A 21,343-nucleotide genomic window follows, 5' to 3' on the forward strand; every position below is an offset into this window, starting at 1 on the left:
TTAGGCACATAAGATAGACGATTTCCATTGACGACAACAAGAGGTTGACAGTTTGACAGACATTGCAGATCACTACACCATTCCTTCCACAAGACCACACCTACTACAAGCTACCGAGCAGCGACTGCACCATGACCTATATGGCCGGTCGGCCGGCCGGCCGCCTAGGCGCGCTCGCCACGGATGCGGCGGGCGAGCTGGATGTCCTTGGGCATGATGGTGACGCGCTTGGCGTGGATGGCGCAGAGGTTGGTGTCCTCGAAGAGCCCGACGAGGTAGGCCTCGGCGGCCTCCTGCAGCGCGGCGACGGCGGAGGACTGGAACCGGAGGTCGGTCTTGAAGTCCTGCGCGATCTCGCGGACCAGGCGCTGGAACGGGAGCTTGCGGATGAGCAGCTCCGTGCTCTTCTGGTACTTGCGGATCTCGCGCAGCGCCACGGTGCCCGGGCGGAAGCGGTGCGGCTTCTTCACGCCGCCGGTAGCCGGGGCCGACTTCCGCGCCGCCTTCGTCGCCAGCTGCTTCCTCGGCGCCTTGCCGCCGGTGGACTTGCGCGCCGTCTGCTTCGTGCGGGCCATGGCGGGTGATTGGGCTGGGGAGAAGGGAGATGTTGCTCCGAAGTGTTTGAAATGGAAGGCTCTGGATTTGCGGTGGGGAATTGGAGCGAGACGAGGGTGGTATAAATAGGAGGCGGGGGGGATTTGGCGCTCGGGAGCGCGGAAAATTTCGGGGCCGAGTGGGGAGAGAGGTGGGACGGGCGCCGTCGGATCGCGTGGGGATGGAGCGCTCCGATTGATTTGGGAGGCCTCACGTGGATCGCGATCCGTGGGCGATGAGTGGTAGCGAATGGCAGACCACCATCTGGCAGCTCCGCGTCGGACTGCTTTTGCTGGTTGTTCGCGGCTGCATACGGCCACAGCTGGAACCTGGAGGAGTACGCGCTACCAGGCTACCACTGGGCCTAAACTGGAATTAGGGCCTTGCCCTTGCCCTTGCCCTTGTTTAGGTCTTGTTTAGGACACTCACAATGCAAGACTCTATCACAGAGTCCAAGACATTTAATTACATATTATTTATGGTATTTTGCTGATGTGACAGCATATTTATTGAAGAAAGAGGTAGAAAAAATAAGACTCCAAGTCTTATTTAGACTCCAAGTCCACATTGTTCGAGGTAATAAATAACTTTAGACTCTATATCACAGAGTCCAAGACAATTAACTACATATTATTTATGGTATTTTGCTGATGTGGCAGCATATTTATTGAAGAAAGAGGTAGAAAAAATAAGACTCCAAGTCTTATTTAGACTCCAAGTCCACATTGTTCGAGGTAATAAATAACTTTAGACTCTATGATAGAATCTGCATTGTGAGTGCCCTTAGTTCACCCTAAAATGCAAAAAGTTTTCAAAATTCCCTGTCACATCAAATTTTGCGACACATGTATTAGGTATTAAATATAGATAAATAAAATAACTAATTACACAGTTTATCTGTAATTTGTAAGGCGAATCTTTTAAGCCAAGTTAATCTATAATTGGATAGTTTTTATCACAAACAAACGAAAATGCTACGGTGTCCTAAAAAAAATTGGCAAGGGAACTAAACGAGGCCTGGCCATTAAAAAATTTTTGGCTGTCACATCAAATGTTTCATAAGATGTCAAAAAAGATATTTAGATATTAATAAAAAACTAATTATATAACTCGCCTGGAAACTGCGAGACAAATTTATCAAGCCTAATTAATCTATCATTAGCACATGTGGATTATTGTAGCACTTAAGGCTAATCATAGACTAATTAGGAAGATTAGTCTTGCGATTTTTAACTACACTGTATAATTAGTTTATTTTTTATTTATATTTAATACTCAATGCATGCATCCATACATTCGATGTGATGGGTAAGGCCTTGTTTAGTTCCAAAAGTTTTTGGAAAATGAGCACTATAGCACTTTCGTTTGTATGTGACAAATATTGTTCAATTATAGACTACCTAGGCTTAAAAGATTTGTCTCACAAATTACAGACAAACTATGTAATTAGTTTTTGTTTTCATCTATATTTAATGCTCCATGCATGTGTTTAAAGATTCGATGTGATAGAGAATCTTGAAAAAATTTGGGCTTGGAAAGGAACTAAACAAGGACTAAAAACTTTTTAGGTTGGGGAAGTTCTAAATTTTTTGCAAAGTGCACACTGTAGCAATTTCATTTGTATTTGACAAATATTGTCTAATCATGGACTAACTAGGCTCAAAATATTCATCTTGCAAATTACAAGTAAATTGTGCAATTAGATAGTTCTTGTATCTATATTTAATGTTTCATGTATGTGCCACAAGATTCGATGTGACGCGGAATCTAAAAAATTTTCCAAATTTTTTTGGGAACTAAACAAGACCTTAGTTCTAAATTCTTTTGCAAAATGGATACTGTAGCACTTTTGTTTATATTTTACAAATATTGTCCAATCATGGATTAACTAGACTCAAAAGATTCATCTCACAAATTAAAGGTAAACTGTATAATTAGTTATTATTTTTATCTATATTTAATACCTCATGCTAGCACCGCAAGATTCGATGTGACATGAAATCTAAAATTTTTTATAAATTTTTTTTGGAACTAAACTAGGCCCTTATTTAGTTCCCAACAAAAATTTGCCAAAAAAATAGATTCTCCATCACATCTAAGCTTACAGTGTATACATGGAGCATTAAATATAGATAAAAAATAACTAATTGTACAGTTTGCCTGTAATTTACAAGATGAATCTTTTGAGCCTAGTTAGCCCATGATTGGACAATATTTATCGAATACAAACAAAAATGCTTCGGTGTCTATTTTGCTTTTTTTTGCAACTAAACAAGGCCTTAGAGAGAATTCACAATAATTTCGTGAGACTTAAAATAAAACTCCCAACACCCCTATAAAAATTTATCATTCTTACTTAGGCCTTGTCTAGTTTGCAAAAAATTTTAGGTTTAGCTACTATATCACTTTAATTTATATTTGATAATTATTATCCAACCATAAACTAATTAGGTTTAAAATATTCATCTCACAAATTATAGACAAACAATACAATTATTATTTTTTATTTATATTTAATGCTCCATGCATGCATCCAAAGATTCAATGTGATGGGGGATTTTGAAATTTTTTGAAAACTAAACCAGGTCTTAATGGGAAGTCAAAAATATAACTTTAACTAATTATATAGTACTCCTTACATCCCAAATTATAAGTCATCTATATATCCTATAAAGACAAACTCCACTAAGCTAATTATCTTGCATCTCCTTGCGCCACATCATCATCCACTTCTCCATGCAATTAAATGCCTACTCACAAATGGTTTTAGTAGTGGATATGGTTACCTACACATACTGCTAGCATTATTCTCTCACGTAACTTACTCTCTTCCTCTTCGAAAACTAACTACTAATAATCAAGCTATATTTAGATGACTCGATAGACTACAGTGAAAATATATTTATATTTTCCCTTCGTACCCATGGCAACGCGCGGGGAATCCTCTTAGTTCTAAGAATTTTGGAGAGTTAAAGCATCTCAAGTTTAACCAAATTTATATGATAATATAATAATATTTATGATACCAACCAAGGATCATCATATTCTTTATTAGTTATATTTTTATATTAACATCTATTTGATTTCATAAATCTTTCTATTTTTTTGTATAATGTTGGGCCTTGATTGATGTTGTTTTTATTTTGCTTGAACAAGAGAACTGATTTAGCTTTCCTACCTCGTCAAGGATTTGCTCATCATGACCGGCTAGCTTGCCTAGCAAAGCAAATTTAGAGTCAATTTGACTTTCTCCTCACCACCTAACCTCGCTCAGTTAAATATGATAGGGATAACAATTTGGTTGGTAAACAAGCTTACATTGAGTTTAAGCTGGTAAGAAAAAAATTCCTTGTTATCATAGGAGAGCCAATTTGGCTCACTCGTGCTGCCAAGGTTAGCCTTGCTCTTGTTGGCAAAATTTGGTTGGGAACCATACTTACCTTAGCTACCATATTCCCTCCATCTTTAAGTTTGAGTAACTTTATAGAAAAACATTAATATCTATAACATAAAATGAGTATCTTATGAAAATATATTCTACAATAAATCTAATGTTACTAATTTGGTACTATAAATCTTAGCGTATTTCATAGAAATTTTGTCAAATTTTAAAAAGTTTGACTTAAAACAACTCTAAAAATTAAAGCCTTCGGAGACAATTAGTAGTCCAAACCTCCAATTACATTATTTTTAGCATCAAGTAGGGCCTTGTTTAGTTCACTCCAAAATCCAAAAACTTTTCAAAATTTCCCGTTTACATCGAATCTTGCGGCACATGCATGGACATTAAATATAAATCAAACAAAAATTAATTCCACAGTCTCTCTGTAAACCGTGAGACGAATCTTTTAAACCTAGTTACTCCATGATTGGATAATGTTTGTCAAATAAAAACAAAAATGCTACAATATCAAAAACTCAAAAACTTTTTGGATCTAAACAAGGCCTAGTATGTGCACGTTAGGTTCTTTTTAGGGGAAGATACTAGATCCGACAATGAGTAAGATTACAGCGGCATGATGACCTGCGATAACAGTTGACTTAAGCTGGCCAACATCTAGAGATGTGAGTCTTGCTGTTGCATTTCTTTGGTTCTAATAGGTGATTGTCCATTAGGCGCATTGGTCTTGTTTAGGCCTTGTTTAGTTACCTAGGTGAAAAGTTTTTAGATACTATAATATTTTCGTTTGTATTTAGTAATTATTGTCTAATCATAGATTAACTAGGCTCAAAAAATTCGTCTCATAAATACAGACAAACTGTGTAATTAATTATTTTTTATTTATATTTAATGCTTCATAAATGTGCTGTAAGATTCGATGTGATAAAATTTTTTGATTTTTTTTGGACTTTTTGGTCTAACTAAACAAGGCCTTAGTCAAAACTTTACTCTGGAGATGTCCTTCCTTACATTCAGCTGTAAATAGATTTTTTTGCAGCTTCTATATTTATCTACAGGCAGAATGTTATAATAATTGGTCCAATTGTATCGGTTGATAGATAAAGCCGGAATATACTATTTTATGTAAAAAACGTAGTACGGGCACGTTTGAAATGGGCCATTGGCAGCCAGGAATGTGAGCACACGCGAGTTCCCGGGCGCCCGAATTGTGCGCCGAAGTTTGCTTGGGCCTTGTTTAGTTCTAAAATTTTTTGGAAAATCGATATTATAGTATTTTTGTTTGTATTTGACAAATATTATTAAAGTATGGACTAACTAGGCTCAAAAGATTCGCCTTGTCAATTCCGACCAAACTGTGCAATTAGTTTTTATTTTTATCTATATTTAATACTTCATGTATGCGTCTAAAGATTCGATGTGACGGAAAATCTGAAAAACTTTGCAAAATTTTTGGGAACTAAGGCCTTGTTTAGTTCCTAAAAAATTTTGCATAATTTTTCAGATCCCCCGTCACATCGAATCTTTAGACGTATGTATGAAGTATTAAATATAGATGAAAATAAAAACTAATTACACAGTTTGATCGGAATTGACGAGAAAAATCTTTTGAGCCTAGTTAGTCCATGATTGGACAATATTTGTCAAATACAAACGAAATTTGTACTATTCACATTTTGCAAAAAATTTGGAACTAAACAAGGCCTAAGAGCAACTCCAACCCACCTTCTAAACAAGTCACTATTCTAAATCTAGGAACTTGATAAAAAAAAAATCAAATCCAACCCACCTTCTACTTGGGCTCCCATTTTCCATGCCCTTCTAAATTATAGTTTCAACCCCTCACATCTAGAACCCTCTATCCTACTCGTTTAGGAGGTGGGTTGGAGTTGGATCTTAATTTGAATCCCTACTTTTTTTATTATAGCATGTAAATAAAAAATTAAGGGCTTAATTTAGAGACTTGGGCTGGAGTTGCGGCCCAATATTCAAACGGGCCCTATATATTCTTGCGCAGCAAAAATCAGAATGGACGGGCAAAGAGGATCCAGCCAGCGCGAGTGCGCCACGCAGCGTCCCCGAAGCCCCCCAAACAGTCTAACAGCACGCACGGCGGCCGGCAGGGCCCACACACGCGGGGACCACGATCCGTGGCAGCGCTGCAGGAGGCATCCCCACCGTCAAATCCACCCTCATCCAAGGGCTCCCTATCGCCGAATCCCAGTTCTCCTCCCCAGCGAGCGCTGGCGCCGCGTCCGCCCGTCCGCGCTCCCAAAACTCGCTCGAAACACCCCGCCGCGCCTCATCCCTCCAAATCTTCGACCAAAACCACACAAAATTTCAAAGCCGCGCGCCAACTCCCCCCCTACTTAAACGCACCCGAACCCCGGCTCCAGCACTCCAAAATCTCCCAAGCACATTTTCTTGTTCCGAGCCACCGAGCCCAAATCACCCGCCCCCTCCTGACCTCCTCCGCTCCCAATCCCACCCACCGCGATGGCCCGCACGAAGCAGACGGCGCGCAAGTCCACCGGCGGCAAGGCGCCGAGGAAGCAGCTGGCGACGAAGGCGGCGCGGAAGTCGGCACCGGCGACCGGCGGCGTGAAGAAGCCGCACCGCTTCCGCCCGGGCACCGTGGCGCTGCGCGAGATCCGCAAGTACCAGAAGAGCACGGAGCTGCTCATCCGCAAGCTCCCGTTCCAGCGCCTGGTCCGCGAGATCGCGCAGGACTTCAAGACCGACCTCCGGTTCCAGTCCTCCGCCGTCGCCGCGCTGCAGGAGGCCGCCGAGGCCTACCTCGTCGGGCTCTTCGAGGACACCAACCTCTGCGCCATCCACGCCAAGCGCGTCACCATCATGCCCAAGGACATCCAGCTCGCCCGCCGCATCCGTGGCGAGCGCGCTTAGGTGCTTCGCTCGCCACGCTTCGTTCTATCTGCTGCATAGGTGTTTAGGCTCTGTTCTCGTCATGTTCTAGCCTTCTACGCGTGCGTTGTTGTTCTTAAGATTCTAGTTTCGTCCTGTGTGTTGGTGCTATCAATGAAATATGGCTGCCTGTTTGAGAGAAATGCAGTGATCTATGATTCTCTTAACCTTATTACTGATGATGATGGTTTTTGTGCCTGCTTTCTGAATCCATTCTTCGAATGGGCTTTGTAAAATCACGTCTGGTGGGTACTTTTTGCTTGCGATGGTTTTGTAACAAATTGTCGATTGAAAAGGTGGATCTGTGTTGGGCCTTGAAGAAAAGGACGTTGAACAAAGCAGGGTTTCAGAATGAGAACTTGAGATTTATTTGCAACCATTTCTATATTTGTGGTAAGGCGTCATGTTCTAATCTGTACTATCAACTGATTCTGTTTTATTATTTGTAACGAGTGTAATTGGTTATGGTTGATTACAGGCCAAACAATCTGCTATAAGATAAGGCCTTGTTTAGTTCCGAAAAGATTTCCGATTTCGGTACTGTAGCATTTTCGTTTGTTTGTGGTAAATATTATCTAATTATAGACTAACTAGGATCAAAATATTCGTCTCGCGATTTACAGGTAAACTGTGTAATTAGTTTTTATTTTCGTTTATATTTAATGTTTCATGCATGTGTCGAAAGATTCGATGTGACGGAGAATCTTGAAAACTTTTTGGTTTTTCGGGTGAACTAAACAAGGCCTAAGCCTTTTACGAGAATTATATGCTCACTATCCTGAATTTTCTGCTGCAATTGTGACGTGTCTTGTTTTCTTTTGCTATGTGTTGGTGAGTACCGAGGGGTTTTGACTAGTTCAGAGATTTGGGTGGTTTTGATCTGCTTATATCTAATTTCATAGTGTATCTTGATCACTTAATACTTAGTCTGGAAATTATGCTGGAAATTATGTGTTGTATCAAGTGTTTTTTGTGAATCAAAGCTGGGATTTGTTTGCAGGAATGGCACTTGCATTTGCTAGTGAACTGTGATCTAAAGTCTGAACTCCTAACATATATTCAATCTAACAAGTACAGCATGTACCAATCCTGTACGACTGAAACAAATACATACCACCCTCATTCAGTCATTCTTGGTTAAATGCTTCAAGTTTAAACCCAATTATTTCCTAACACATCAGTGCTGCTATCTTCGTTATCTTTTACAAGAGATATGTTCTATGATGGCATGGTTTAAACAACACTGTATGTCTGGCTAGATGATGCCTAAGGGCTACATAGCTTTGAAAGATCGAAAGGTGGATACGAATAGGAGCCGCTGATCACTGCATAAGCTATCTTGTAGTTTGCAGCTTCAGTGGCGTGTATTCCGTCCCAGCTGACATAGTTTTGGGGGTCTCCACAAGCCCCTGCCGTTGCAGTTTTGCCGTTCACTACCTTGCTGTTTCCGCAGTAAACATCTTGATTGAAATTGTAAGTTCCACCGCCATATCCACAACAAGCTCTAGTCCCGTACTTGAGCCCTGGGATGAACACCAGATCAGTCTTTTTTCTTTCCATTGGATGTAAATGTGAACCAAATTTGCATTGACAATATTTTAGGAGAGCTTACCGTGAGCAGTAGGGTGCTGGAACAGCTCAAGCGTTACGGTATGCTTGTCGACATACAAGATCGACGCATCCTGCAGCTTCTTTCTGACCTCGGCTAAGCTGTTGTTCAGTAACTCGTTGTAGTATGTCACTCCACTGTTGTAGCTTTTCATGCATCCAAATTCATCCAAGTCGTTGCTGTTATGAGGAAGCTCCGTGAGGAATGCCGGGTAGCATCCTATGGGCGCCATGTTGAACACCATGAAGTGGCGAGCTCCAATGTTATACATGTCCTACCAGACATAAATAAATATGCATGAACAATGGAATCGACTGAATCTCCTCCGCTATTTTGACCATTTCAGTAATTCAACTCTGAAGTAGCAGATGATCCTACTACAGTACTTACCTGTATTGTCCAGGAGATCTGGTTGACAATTGAAGGTAGACTTCGCTTGACGCTTTCGACGCCGAGGGATCCAAGGTTTGAGGTAAAATCGTTCTGTCCAATGTCAATTGTATACAGAGCTTTGCCGAAGATATCCGGGCGAGGGAGTTGGCCTGCAAAGCAACCAAGCAAGCATCTCTGAACATTCCTGTCTGAACTCTGAAGTTCAGAGCAAATTTCTAGTATAGGCTTCACTATTCAGCGGCTTGACTGAAAGAGATAGGGTTCAGTACTGTGGCGGCATACCATTGTTGCCATTGGAGGAGAGCACTCTGTTCCTGAACTCTTTCATCTGGTTGAGCTGGATGCCGAGGGAGAAGGGGCTGATCCCGGTGACGAACACCGACGTGTTGGGCAGCAGCACCGTCGACGCCAGCGTCGCGGAGTTGGCGCCGTGCCGGTAGTCCGACCCGATGGACTGCAGGTACGGGCTCAGCAGCGGCAGCCCCATCGCTTGCGCTGTTGGTCACACAACACACCAACTTTTCAGGGGGGAGAAAAAAAATTCAGAAACAGAAGCACGCGATGCGTGTACTGCAGGAGGTACGGGCCTATGAAGTCGATGACGAGGCGGCCGTCGGAGGCGCGGCCGGCGGGCCTGCCGAAGTATGTCATGCCGAACGGGCCCTGCTGCGCCGGGAAGGCGGCCCAGAAGCCGCCGGTGTCGGAGTTGGAGTCGCCGAAGTTGAAGACGGCAGGGAACTTGCAGCGCCCGGTCCCGGCACTCGCCGCCGGGGAGGCGCAGCACAGCGCCGCCGCCACGAGGAGCAGCGGCCATACGGTCCTCATCGTGCACCGACAACCAATCTGCATTGCGTGTCGATGTGTAGAGAACGGTGGTGGCGACATGGCACGGTTATAGGCTGCACACAGTTCTTGCTGTTGAGCTGGAAATTTGTCTCCTCCTTCGTAGTAATAAAAACTATCTTTGGGATTGCTACCTTTGAGCTGGAGCTTGGCTGCACGGGGAAAGAGACGACGGCCGCTCCCGCTGCCGCCGCCGCCGCCGCGACGCCATGACAAAGCTGCAGTGCCGTCACTAGAGATTTTTCTATCATGCAGGAGATTTGCAGAATTGCCGGTCACACTGCTGTGAAGTGGAGCCCAGCGACCGACAGATGTCTTGGACTTTGTTGGGCCATGTTTAAGATTTCGTACGCTGCTAAAACAGGGGAATGTCCATGCAGTATTGCAACAGAGAGTAAAGACTAGGCAGAGAGTATAAAGATTAGGCAGGTCATCACAGCGCCCAACTGAACAATTGATCATGGCCGTGTTCGCGAGCCACAGTGTTTTTTACACACACAACGAATTAATGAACATTACTTTTAGACACACAACAAATTAATGAACATTATTTTTAGCCATAACTTTTCTGTCAATGTCTGCACGACACGGCATGAGCGGATCTCCCTCCCTGCAACTTATAGAGTTGTCCTAAGTCAAACTTTTAAAACTTTGACCAAATTTATAGAAAAAAACACTAAGATTTATAGTACCAAATTAATACCATTAAATTAATCATTGAATATATTTTCATAAGATACTTATTTTATGTTATATATATTGATGCTCTTTTCTATAAAATTGGTCAAAGTTAAACAAATTTGACTGACACGGTTTCTAGGAATTGAAATTTTCAGGATAGAGGGAGTATACCACTATTGCGCTTGCGCTAGAGCAAGCAATCATTTTCCTCGCCTAGCAGCAATCCGAGACGAGCCGAGGACGACGCGAAGCCGTGCCAAGAAACTGGCTAAAAACGACGAACAAGCCAGCGAATGGATATACTGACGAAGACAAGTACATGCGGTTTCTCGAGGAGAATCACCATCCATGCAATCATTTTGTAATACATAGGCTGAGAAAAGATTCAAACTTGAATGAAACGGTGCAAAAATAATTTTAAGGAAAACACCAAACGGGTGACTGTATACAAGTACAACATACAAAGCGTGTTACTCGGTTCACAGAGCTAGCGGCAGCTAACACGTATATCGAAATAGAAGACCACATCATTTTTTTTTCTTTTTGAAAAAAGAGGACATCATCTGTGATGGTTGCCAGCGTAGGGCAGGGCTGTACATGGATGCGGTATACAAATGCGAGGCGTTTTGTTCGGGGATCAGGATGGCGAGGAGAGCAGGCGCTGGATTACTTTGTCGGGGTCGTTGTCGTGGATGGCTAGCAGCTCGGGGACGTTTGGCGATGTGAAGCCCATCTCGTGGAGGATGTTGTAGGATTTCACGAACTCCTTCACCTGGGCACAAGGTAAGGTTCATAAATATTATTTATTTATAAACCCTTTATTTATGCCACTTATGTGCAATTACCAAACAACAAAGTATTCTTTTCTGCATAAAAAAATGGCTTGTTGTAGACGGTATGCATTTCTTTTCTCATTCCTATGAAAACTCTTTGGAAAAAAAAAACTTTCTTCTATGCTCCGCTTTCATTATTTTCAGTGCAAATTTGCTAAATTGCTAACCAGGAATTGTTTCAGCTTAACTGACGTCATGAAAAAAACATGCTAACCATATTAAGTGAAGTGAGCAGTACTGGTGAATGGCAGTTGATAATCATGAATGAGTGAGCAACATAAACTCCTGTAACATACTAATATTTCAATGACTCATCTCTTGGAAGATAATAATGTTGACAAGACAAGAAGACAACTGTATTCTTTGTAAAGAAAAGAATCAGGGTACGTTTGGTTGCTGCCGCTCTGTGCCCTGCCTAATAGTTGGCTGGCCAAATTTAGGTGGCTGAATTGGCGGCCGCACATCAGCCGGAAAGTGAACTGAGCATTGGCCATGACCACACGGATGAACGCAGCTGGGATCTAAACTCTTAATCCTGCTTACGGTCAAAGGTCAATTTTTGGTTGGGTACATGAGGGCTTCTATCCAAACCCAAACGCGGCCTTATTAGTGGATGAAACATGAAAAGGTGTATTTGATTGCCCAGAAATCCGGATGTACATAGTTATGTTATCAGCATTGGAGAAACTTTAGCTATTAGAAAGCCATTTTTTCACGATTAAGTGGTGTTATAAAAGCAGTATTAAAGAAAATACAACAAGGGGAAAGAGCATACCTTCGTTGGATTATCTCCATAATTCAACACTGCAAATGAGACAGCTTCACGCCCAAGCCCCATTGAGACATACCTGTCGACAACTGGATCCCCTGAAGATGCTGGTCTAGCCTGCAAAATGAAATTGGGAATGTCAGTAATTCTATCAACAGAATTTGTTTCAAACATCTGGCTGACATGCACCACGCATCATGTTAAATGGATGAAGGTTAGTGAGGAACCTAAAATGAATCGCAAGGTTGGACTATTCAAATTACACAAAGTGGTCAGAAGCCCTTCTAAGAGAAATTCAAGTCTTTCAACAGGTTCAGCTATGTCATTTGCAGTATTGATTTATTGTTGCTTCAATAAAGTTCGAAAATACTTCTAGTCTTTCAACTAACGCACATCATACAGCAATCCAGACATCACCAAAAAAAGAAACAGTATGAGTGCCAGGACAGATCGCAGACTGGTCCTGAACTAAAACAAAAGAAGTAGAAGGGGTGCAGCAATTCTGTTCTTTGTGGAAACCTACGAATTTCAACCATGTTCTTTTCCAGTGTGTCTTGGCAAACTTCATATGGTACTGCATCAAAGAATCATTGGGGTGGGAATGTGGGATAGGGTGCCATCTAACATTAAGGAGTTTCACGAGTCTGGCTGCCTTTGTCAGACAGTTGCTACAATTATAAGCCTTTCCTTTACACAATCATTGCTTGGGGTCTCTGGACTGTTAGAAATAAAATGGTAATTGAGCATAAATTCCCCAAATCCCCCTGAGAGTCTATACAAACTTTTGTTATTTTGGCAGAAATGGCAAGTTCTGCCAAGACCAAAGGACAGCTCTAGGATGGATGGGCAGGCTGAGCAAGTCAAGACTTGGGTGGTAACATTCCATTTGCAGAACCGTATTGTATCTTTTGAAGATACCTTGAAGTAGTTGATGTTTAGATTTGTGTTCTGGTGTGTAAAGAGGTGGTTTTGCTGCTCATGTTTTGAGCACTGCTGTTCTCTTTCATAAGCTGGTAACCCCATCATGATTGCATTGTATGGCCTCTTGTATGCTTTCTATAAAAGCTGGGAAAATCTTTATAAAAAATGGTGCGAGGGCAAAATTACTATAGCAGTGGGTACAAGTCACGCTAGGAAAGCTTGCAATTAAGCCAACATTGATAACAAAAAAATAAGTCTATAAACAACTTAAGACCCTTTTCCCACGCTAGTAACTTGTAGAAACATTAGCTAATAGCAGCCGTGTAATGGTTAATGATATTAATAATTGACTTGTCAAAGAAAGAAAGAAAGAAAAAAATAGCAGGAACTATGTATCTTGCCTGCTGTGCCACAGGAGGTGGTGCCTGTCTTTCTACCACGAATTTAGTCCAGTTGGGGTTCTCCTTCTCTGCCTCAGCAAGAATCCTTCTCTCATACTCAAAATCAAAGTTGAAGGTGCTGCGAGGAATTTCTACCATCTGTGGTGGCAATTGAGGCTGAAAAGATAACACTAATTAGAACATAATGAATTCCCTACACACAACAGGTGAATGAGTTAAGCTTGAATAGCACACACTTAATGCCACTTAACCACAGAGTTATCTCAATAACGATAAAATGTAAACGAAATTGAAGAATGGTAGAGTGCATTTCTAGGAACAAAATAAACACTAGACAGGCCCTACATACAGTATGACACTTTGACAGACCCACATATAGTATGAATTGCATTTCATACATTTCAAATCATTTGACTGCAAAGTGCAAACTATAACACCAAAGTTGTATACAACCAACAAATAGCACAGCTGCTGAACAATTAACAGAAGCCATCTGCAAATTTTCTAGAGAACAGAATTACTAGCAGAGATCTTAGTTCCATGTATTGTTTAGACACAATTTCATCCCAAGCTGTCCACTCATCATGGAATAAGCTGCACTAGGTAGATTTACAACAGGCCGCGAGAAAAGGATTGTTGCCCATTGAGAATTAGATAAACCTGTAAGATTTGTTAATGGTTCGTCACTCGGAGGTTAAACTTGACTAACAGATAAAGCAAATTTGCCTTCCATAGACTGCCCCATATGAAACCAAAAACTATTTAAAAAAACATCTCCTATTGGATTTGGTTATCAGCAGTTTAAAAATTTCATATTTACATATATATATATATATATATATATATATATATATATATATATATATATTTTAAAATATAAATCAATAGCATACCAACGTTTGTCTAACCCTAGGCAAGAGTGTAATCTCACTGAAGTAACATTTCTGTATCTAACAACAGATTAGTAGCTCCTGACAAGACAAGACAAAATGTACTTCAATATTAAATTAAATTACTCACAGGTGGGTCAATGCGGAATTCAGGCTTTATCGTAACTTGTATGCCCACCTCTGTTCAATAAAAATAGAATCCTATTATAACATGAACTGTTGTTGACAGAAGCAAAATAGAAAACACTAGAAAGCAGTTTGCTGTCTCTTTTGTTTTTGGCATGCTGGAAGCAGCAAAACAGACAAAGAAACACAATTAATGCATTAACAACTGGTTTGCAGTGTTCAGTAATTACAAAATTAAAATGAACGTTACTACAGCACGAACGTGCAGTATCTAAGATATCCGGATACACATGGCATATTAGGAAACTACTATCCCCCGCTTTCCATTTTCAGTTGGCAGGCACCACACTCTACTCCACGCTGGAAAAATAATTTCTGCTAGCACTTTTCGAGTTGGGGCCACATCTAGAAAACCGCGCAAGGGAAAAGACGATTGCCTTCACTCCGCAGCACCCAGAGGAAATTTGTTCAAGTTCTGGAGAGAACGAAATAGTAGAAATGGGGAATCGACCCCATGTAGCAGTATGAAATGATATCCTAACGTACGGTGAGATAGGATGGCAGCGAGGGCTGCGCATGCCACAGCGCTAACACGTGTGCGCCTGAAATCTAGTATCTAGGAATTAGAATACATCCATATGCCTAGGAAAGTCTAGCGTCTTATCAACTTCCATTATGTTGACAAAACGATGGGTAATAGAAATTTACTCAATCATTTCATAAGCATTTGGCATCTGACACCGTTGTGTTCCTTGCCAAGTGCACGCAAACATAGATACTATAGTACAACACACACACACAAAAACTATCCTTAAAGCACCTTGGTTTGTGCATAACCGTTTCATGTCTTAGTACGCAACTTAGTTGCGCCAAAAACACCGGACCAAGCCCTGTCTCAAGACATTCAAGGTGCAACTAAATTTTGGGAGTAGCTTGTATCCTTCGAATCTGCCGCCATTTCTACTGCACAGCATGCCCTATAGGAGTAACACAACTTGCGTCGACTTACAGACAGTTAACAGATGAACAGAGGCAAGTGCTTGGCCAGTGTAAAGGTAGGTTTAGCTAGTTTCCACATAGTCATCGTGATCCCAACAATTAGAACCCCAACCAAAAAGAGATCTGCTAACCTAACAGCCACACACACACAAACAAAAAAACCCATCCAATTAAGCCGACAGTCGATTCACCATGCTACATTCGATTCGAGTACATAGCGAGCAGTTATTCCATCTGGGACCAAACCCAACCAACCGTGAATTAATCGGATATTACGAGCACCAAGCGGGGAAGGGAGAGAATTACTCGAGGAGGAGGAGGAGGAGATTGGAGCGAGCGGCGTTACGACGGGAGCCGAGGACCCGGACCCGGAGCCGTGGTGGTACGGCGCGGCCCGCGGCGACGCCGTGGAAGCCCCGCCCCCGCCGTGGGAGGGCTGCCCGACGCGCGGGTAGAGCGAGGAGCCTCCCCCGGGCGCGGCCCCCGGAGGCGCGCCGTAGGGGCCCGGGCCCGAGCCCGAACGGCTCCCCCGGAAGTCGTACTCCATCGGCGCCGCGAGCGCTGCCCGCGGGGGTGGAGAGGTGGAGAGCTCCGCTCCGGGCCTCCGGCGAGAGCGAGCGAAGCGTAGCGAGGTCGGAGTCGGACGGATCACGCGGTTTGGTTGGAAAACTGCTGGAGACGGAAGAGATTGCTGCTGAGACGCGGAGCGGCGGAGGCGGAGGTGTGTTTGGGACGGCAGTGTTCGCGAGGAAGCAACTCAGAAAAAGGAATTGCCGAATTGGGCCGCGCGTGCCGGTCCATCCGTTAGTCAGGCCCATCCTCGGCGTGGTGGGGCCGATGGGCTTTCCTTTTCCCTAGCGCGCCAGCGTTCGGCACACGAGGACGTCGGCCTGCTCCAATTCGTGCGTGGGCTTGCGGTGTGCCTCGACTGTCGCCCGCGTTCGGCAGTGCCACCGTGAGCACTCTTTTTTTTTTTTTGGTTGGACAACAAGAGAGCACCTGGTTGGGCTGGGCACATGTGAGAGGGCCAAATGCAAAACATGCATGGTCCTTGTGGATTGCATTAGCACGGATATAATCATGCAGCCACTCTCAAAACATAAACATGAGCACATTTTATTCTTCGAGAAGCCAATTTCATAAGTTTTATCAAATATCTATTAGATGTAAAAATTTTTTGGCGCGTGTTAGTGTGAAAGCTCCATCGGAATTCAGCCCATGCCCCCCTCCGTGTATATATATATAGGGCCTATTGGCAACCACCAAAATGCATCTATTTGAGTTAGAGTTTTGCCTCTTTCCATTGCTGCGGCGCCATCACCATCTTTCCATCCCGATTCCCAAATGTATGTTGTGTGTGGCTGTCGTTCTCTCCGTCCCAAACATCTGTGTTCACTGGCAATTGGGAGAGCAGGTCTCCTAACTCACTCACCCTTGATCTTGCACCTGAGAGTACGGATCATATCTATTAGCGATGTTGTTTAAATCTGATAACATGTTAGGGAATTAAGCTATTCCAAATTATGTCATTTTTTATTTTTTCTAGGCATTAGCGACGGCTCTGTGCCTGACATCTTAGTTGGCTTCGCCCCACACGAGAGCCTGAACAAATATTTAGCTTGTTCCCTTCAGATTATCTGTTAAATCTGTCAGCCATTTAATAATATTTTTTTCTCGCAACAAATCAGTAAATATAACTTATCAAGCAAGCGAATAGAGAAAATAGGGTGATCCTATGCCGGTTCGCTCATGCATGCTCGTATACTCGTCATTTGCGGAAGACTCTGCAGCTGCCCGCTTCTGTCGGGTAGAAGCAGAGAGCTGTGGTTTGATTTGAGTGAAACAAAACCAACCGGAGAGCTGTGGTTTGATTCGAGTGAAACAAAACCAACCGAAACCAGCGGGAACGGTTCGCCGCGGGCGGGGTCTGTGCGGTGACCTGTCATTTTTTTTTTCGAACAGAGTCATCTTTTGTTTAATTATTAATCGCGGCATGTCGCGAGTATTAGTCCTGATTGAGTTGGACCGAATCTGCAGGATCCAAAACGGATCAACCGAAATTGAAGCCCACTGAGAGTTCAGAAAAAGGGGCACCTCTTTTGGCTCATGGTGATTTATATTTATATAAATGGTAGTAGCAAACTAAAAGAAAATTATTACACTGTTCATAGCATTCCCTGGTGCAGGGCGAAAGTACTGAGTCACCTACGACTCCTCAACCAATCATTCTACCAATCGCAAAAAAAAAAAAACATTCTACCCACTCCATTCTTTTTATAATTTTATAAGATACTTAATAATAGGCGAATGATGAACCGCACGCCGTTAATCAGTTCCTTCCTTCCCAGATACTAGCAGTAGCAATCACGTAGCCACGGGAGTACCCTCAGGCGCCGTCTTTTTCCATAAAAGAACGTCAACTGGGCGAGGAGCCACTAGCCAGGTCAGTGAAGCCACCCACAAGCCCACCGTCGACTCGGGACAGCGCCCGCCTTTCAGACTAGTATTTCCCTCGCCCCGCGCGCTCGTCCGTTGCGCTGGCCGCTTCTGCCGCGCGCCGGCCGGCTCCGCTTCGTCCGGTACCGCCCCCGCCGCGCGGCTCGGCATCTTCCACGCGCGTCCTTGCGTGCCGACGAGGGGGAGTCGGGGGAGCTGGCTTCGCCCGAGCGACTAGTGCCTGCCTGCCTTGGTTTTTGCGGTGTCGGGTGCTCGTCGACTGGATACGGGAGGCTCGTAGTCGCAGGGGATTGTCTCCACTTTTACTCAGATCGTGGTAGAATAGATATTGACTTCACCTCATCTCAAACTAACTAACTAACTAACAAACAAACTATGGTAATATAAGTCTGATGAATGCAGGCGCAACAAATTAAAATCTGAGAGTTTCTTTCAAACACATATAACGAAGGATTCTGCATTTTTACTGAACTTTCTTTCATTTGTCATGGACGCTGATGCGGAGTGTTACAGCTGAAAAGGATTCTGAATTTCGCATTATACACCAGCACATTATTGTTCGTCCTTCTAGTTCTAAATCTGATTTAAGGAAATAGTTTGTATATCTATACGCCGAATCAGGCTATGTAGATAATCTTTCCCGGCCGAGTTCGGACGTCAACGTAACGTAGCCGACAAGGATGCGAATATGAACGACAGAAAAGGCTGGCCACGTCACTTCTAAATTACTAATAAATATATGCAGCCACGATTGCAGTACAGTATCTGACAGCAAAATGCGATTGCAGAGCAAAATGCGATTGCAGTACATGACAACAGAATTCTATAAGCAGTCGTCTCCTTTCTAAGCGATGGCAAAAAGCAAAAATCTGTCGTTTCTGTGAGCGCCAGAGAAGACAAGTAGTTAATGCATCTCAACAAACATCTTGCTGTACTATGGCCCATTGCGTCTCAGTCTCAGCAGTCGTAGACGAGAGTGGACATCCATGGCCTGTGGCAGGCGGACAATCATTCTTAAATTTTGTGCCTATCTGAATAAAACATAGTATGTGAGTAATTGGTTCGTACTCCCCTGTTCTGTGTCTTCATCTAATCATCTCCACTGAACGTTGATCCCTCATTGTTAGACTTTTGGACGGTTTGGTTTGATACTATTGTCTTTGACTGATTACTCTCATGATTGTATCTGATTACTCTTCTGACAATTGCATTAATTTGATGCAAACCGTAGCTTGCTTCTTATTAGGAAAAGAACTCCTATTGTTCATATTGTAACCTTTTCTTCTGAGCAAGATGTAAAGCTCCTTTTTCCTCGATAAAAAAGGAAAATAACTTATAATTTAAGTTCTGAATCTCATGTTTGGTCGAGAAAAAAAAATTGTTGCCCTTTGTGGTCCAACCCTTGTTTGAATACAAGAGTTTTAGCATAAGAACTATGAGCTCATGTTATTCTGAATACAAGAGTTTTTTTATTGACGAATTCATGTTTTTCCTCATGATATGCACATGCATTAGTCATGAACTCATGATTAAAAGAAACTAGCAAATATGCCCGTGCGTTGCAACGGAAGAAAAACATCAAATGACCCTAGAAAGTGATGACATAATGTTACATATCTATTTATATTTATCCTTTTTATAAAATTTAAAGTCCATAATTTATTTTATTGATAACAATAACATTTATGGTATTAGATAGTTAATATTTACAATAATATGTAGCTTGAAGACATATTTATTTAATAATAAAAATAGAAATTAGTTAAACCTTATCTCACTCTAATATTACCTCTTAATATACCTCATTATTATATTAAAACATGAGAAGTTTGATGCTAGCATTATTTTTTTATTTAGATTAGGATTGCTATGAAATATGAATCAAGTATCACGTTAAATAGGCTACCATAAAATTTTTATAATAATTGAAGCAAGATAACTACAATTTTAATTTTACACTAAAAAGCATAGGTAAACATTTCCAACAAAAAAAAGTGTACTAAAATTTGTGATATTTTATGTTTACTGCATGGATCTACATATGTGGAGCTGAATAAAATTTGTTTTATAATTTTTAGATTTTTCTATGAATTACTACGCATTTATCAATTTTCAGCCTTTTTTTATTTAGATTAGGATTGCTATGAAATATGAATCAAGCATCACATTAAATAGGCTACCATAAAATTTTTATAATAATTGGAGCAAGATAAGTATAATTTTAATTTTACACTAAAAAACATAGGCAAGTATTTCCAACAAAAAAAGTATACTAAAATTTATGATATTTTTTGTTTACTGTATGGATCTACATATGTGGAGCTGAATAAAATTTATTTTATAATTTTTAGAATTTTCTTTGAATTACTACGCATTTATCAATTTTTAGCCGATTTAAAGAATAAAAGAAAAGTAAATTGGAGATTTTACATTGGGAACCCTAGGAAAATTTTTATCCTTTTTTTTTCTTCCATCATACCGATTCCGGGCTGATTGGCCGACCGACGGCAGAGGCGATGGGAGAAAAGTAATAGGAGATTTTGCATTGGGAACCCTAGAAAGTTTTTTTATTTTCTTTTTGCTCATCTACAAACGTTTGGACCAAGGAGGCGACCGATTACTCAAACCGAACGGCGACAGGAGACGGAAGAAAATATTGGGCAGTCTGAAATTTTGGCTCTTTATAGATAGGTATAGATATGAAATAACATATGTAGCGAAGGGCATCTTCATTGGATTTGATTAATGGTTCTTTGATTATTGTTATCAGAAATTCATGCTTACAATACACTTTAAAAATCAGTCTAATTAAATTCTAATTTTAAAGAGACACATTCTTTTTTATATTTTAGAATTATAACATCACACAACTTATTAGAAACTATGCCTGTGTTTGGTTGTGTGGGCTAGCCAATTGAAGTCTAGCTTGAGCAATGCAACCAACTATTATTTGGTTGCAGTTGCATAGGAGCACCTCTTCTTCTTCTTCTTCTTCTTCTTCTTCTTCTTCTTCTTCTTCTTCTTCTCCTCGCGACCTACTGCTTGTCATGGGCGCAAAAAGGTGATCCTAGACATGCTTAAATATATGATTATTTAGAATTTATATAAATTCAATTAGTAATATAAAGTGGCACTTTTAAAGGTAATAATGTGAAAACAACATTCCCAAACTTTTCTATGAATAATAATATGTGCCATGCAAAAATAATGACATAATTATATCAACTCAATTTCACAACAAAGTTTTCATGTACTTCTTCTACAAGAACCAGGGGTCTTCATATTCACAACATCATAATAAAATTTGTGCAAAAAAGTTCTCAAATCTTGTTATTAACAGATCCAGAATAAAATTAAACACGCCTTATTGACAAGTTATTACCTTCTTTTCGACCAATTCAGACATAGTGTGGTTGTTCACCATCAACCAAGCTACAATGATGCCGAGCTGAGCTTAACTCAAATCATGGAGTTATTATTTCATTTTTCATGTCACCTCCAA

At 41.6% G+C, this 21,343-nt stretch overlaps 4 protein-coding genes across 4 annotated transcripts; 1 reads left to right on the forward strand and 3 right to left on the reverse strand.

The window, feature by feature from the left end:
* Positions 1-666, reverse strand: LOC8071357 (histone H3.2). The gene has a single exon (XM_002437824.2). The coding sequence runs from the start codon at positions 573-575 to the stop codon at positions 165-167; it is 411 nt and encodes a 136-aa protein (XP_002437869.1). The 5' UTR covers positions 576-666; the 3' UTR covers positions 1-164.
* LOC8070857 (histone H3.2) lies at positions 6,391-7,111 on the forward strand. Its single transcript, XM_002436477.2, has one exon. The coding sequence runs from the start codon at positions 6,491-6,493 to the stop codon at positions 6,899-6,901; it is 411 nt and encodes a 136-aa protein (XP_002436522.1). The 5' UTR covers positions 6,391-6,490; the 3' UTR covers positions 6,902-7,111.
* Positions 7,954-9,964, reverse strand: LOC8071358 (GDSL esterase/lipase At4g01130). The gene is made up of 5 exons (XM_002437825.2): positions 9,509-9,964; positions 9,204-9,416; positions 8,919-9,070; positions 8,532-8,802; positions 7,954-8,442 (listed from the first exon to the last, which is right to left on the reverse strand). Exons 1-5 carry the CDS (start codon positions 9,804-9,806, stop codon positions 8,186-8,188), a joined length of 1,191 nt encoding a protein of 396 aa, XP_002437870.1. The 5' UTR covers positions 9,807-9,964; the 3' UTR covers positions 7,954-8,185.
* On the reverse strand, positions 10,834-16,115 carry LOC8070858. Its single transcript, XM_002437826.2, has 5 exons — positions 15,691-16,115; positions 14,390-14,439; positions 13,370-13,525; positions 12,054-12,164; positions 10,834-11,217 (listed from the first exon to the last, which is right to left on the reverse strand). Exons 1-5 carry the CDS (start codon positions 15,929-15,931, stop codon positions 11,083-11,085), a joined length of 693 nt encoding a protein of 230 aa, XP_002437871.1. The 5' UTR covers positions 15,932-16,115; the 3' UTR covers positions 10,834-11,082.

This window comes from Sorghum bicolor, chromosome 10, assembly GCF_000003195.3.
Source record: "Sorghum bicolor cultivar BTx623 chromosome 10, Sorghum_bicolor_NCBIv3, whole genome shotgun sequence".
NCBI lineage: Eukaryota > Viridiplantae > Streptophyta > Magnoliopsida > Poales > Poaceae > Sorghum > Sorghum bicolor.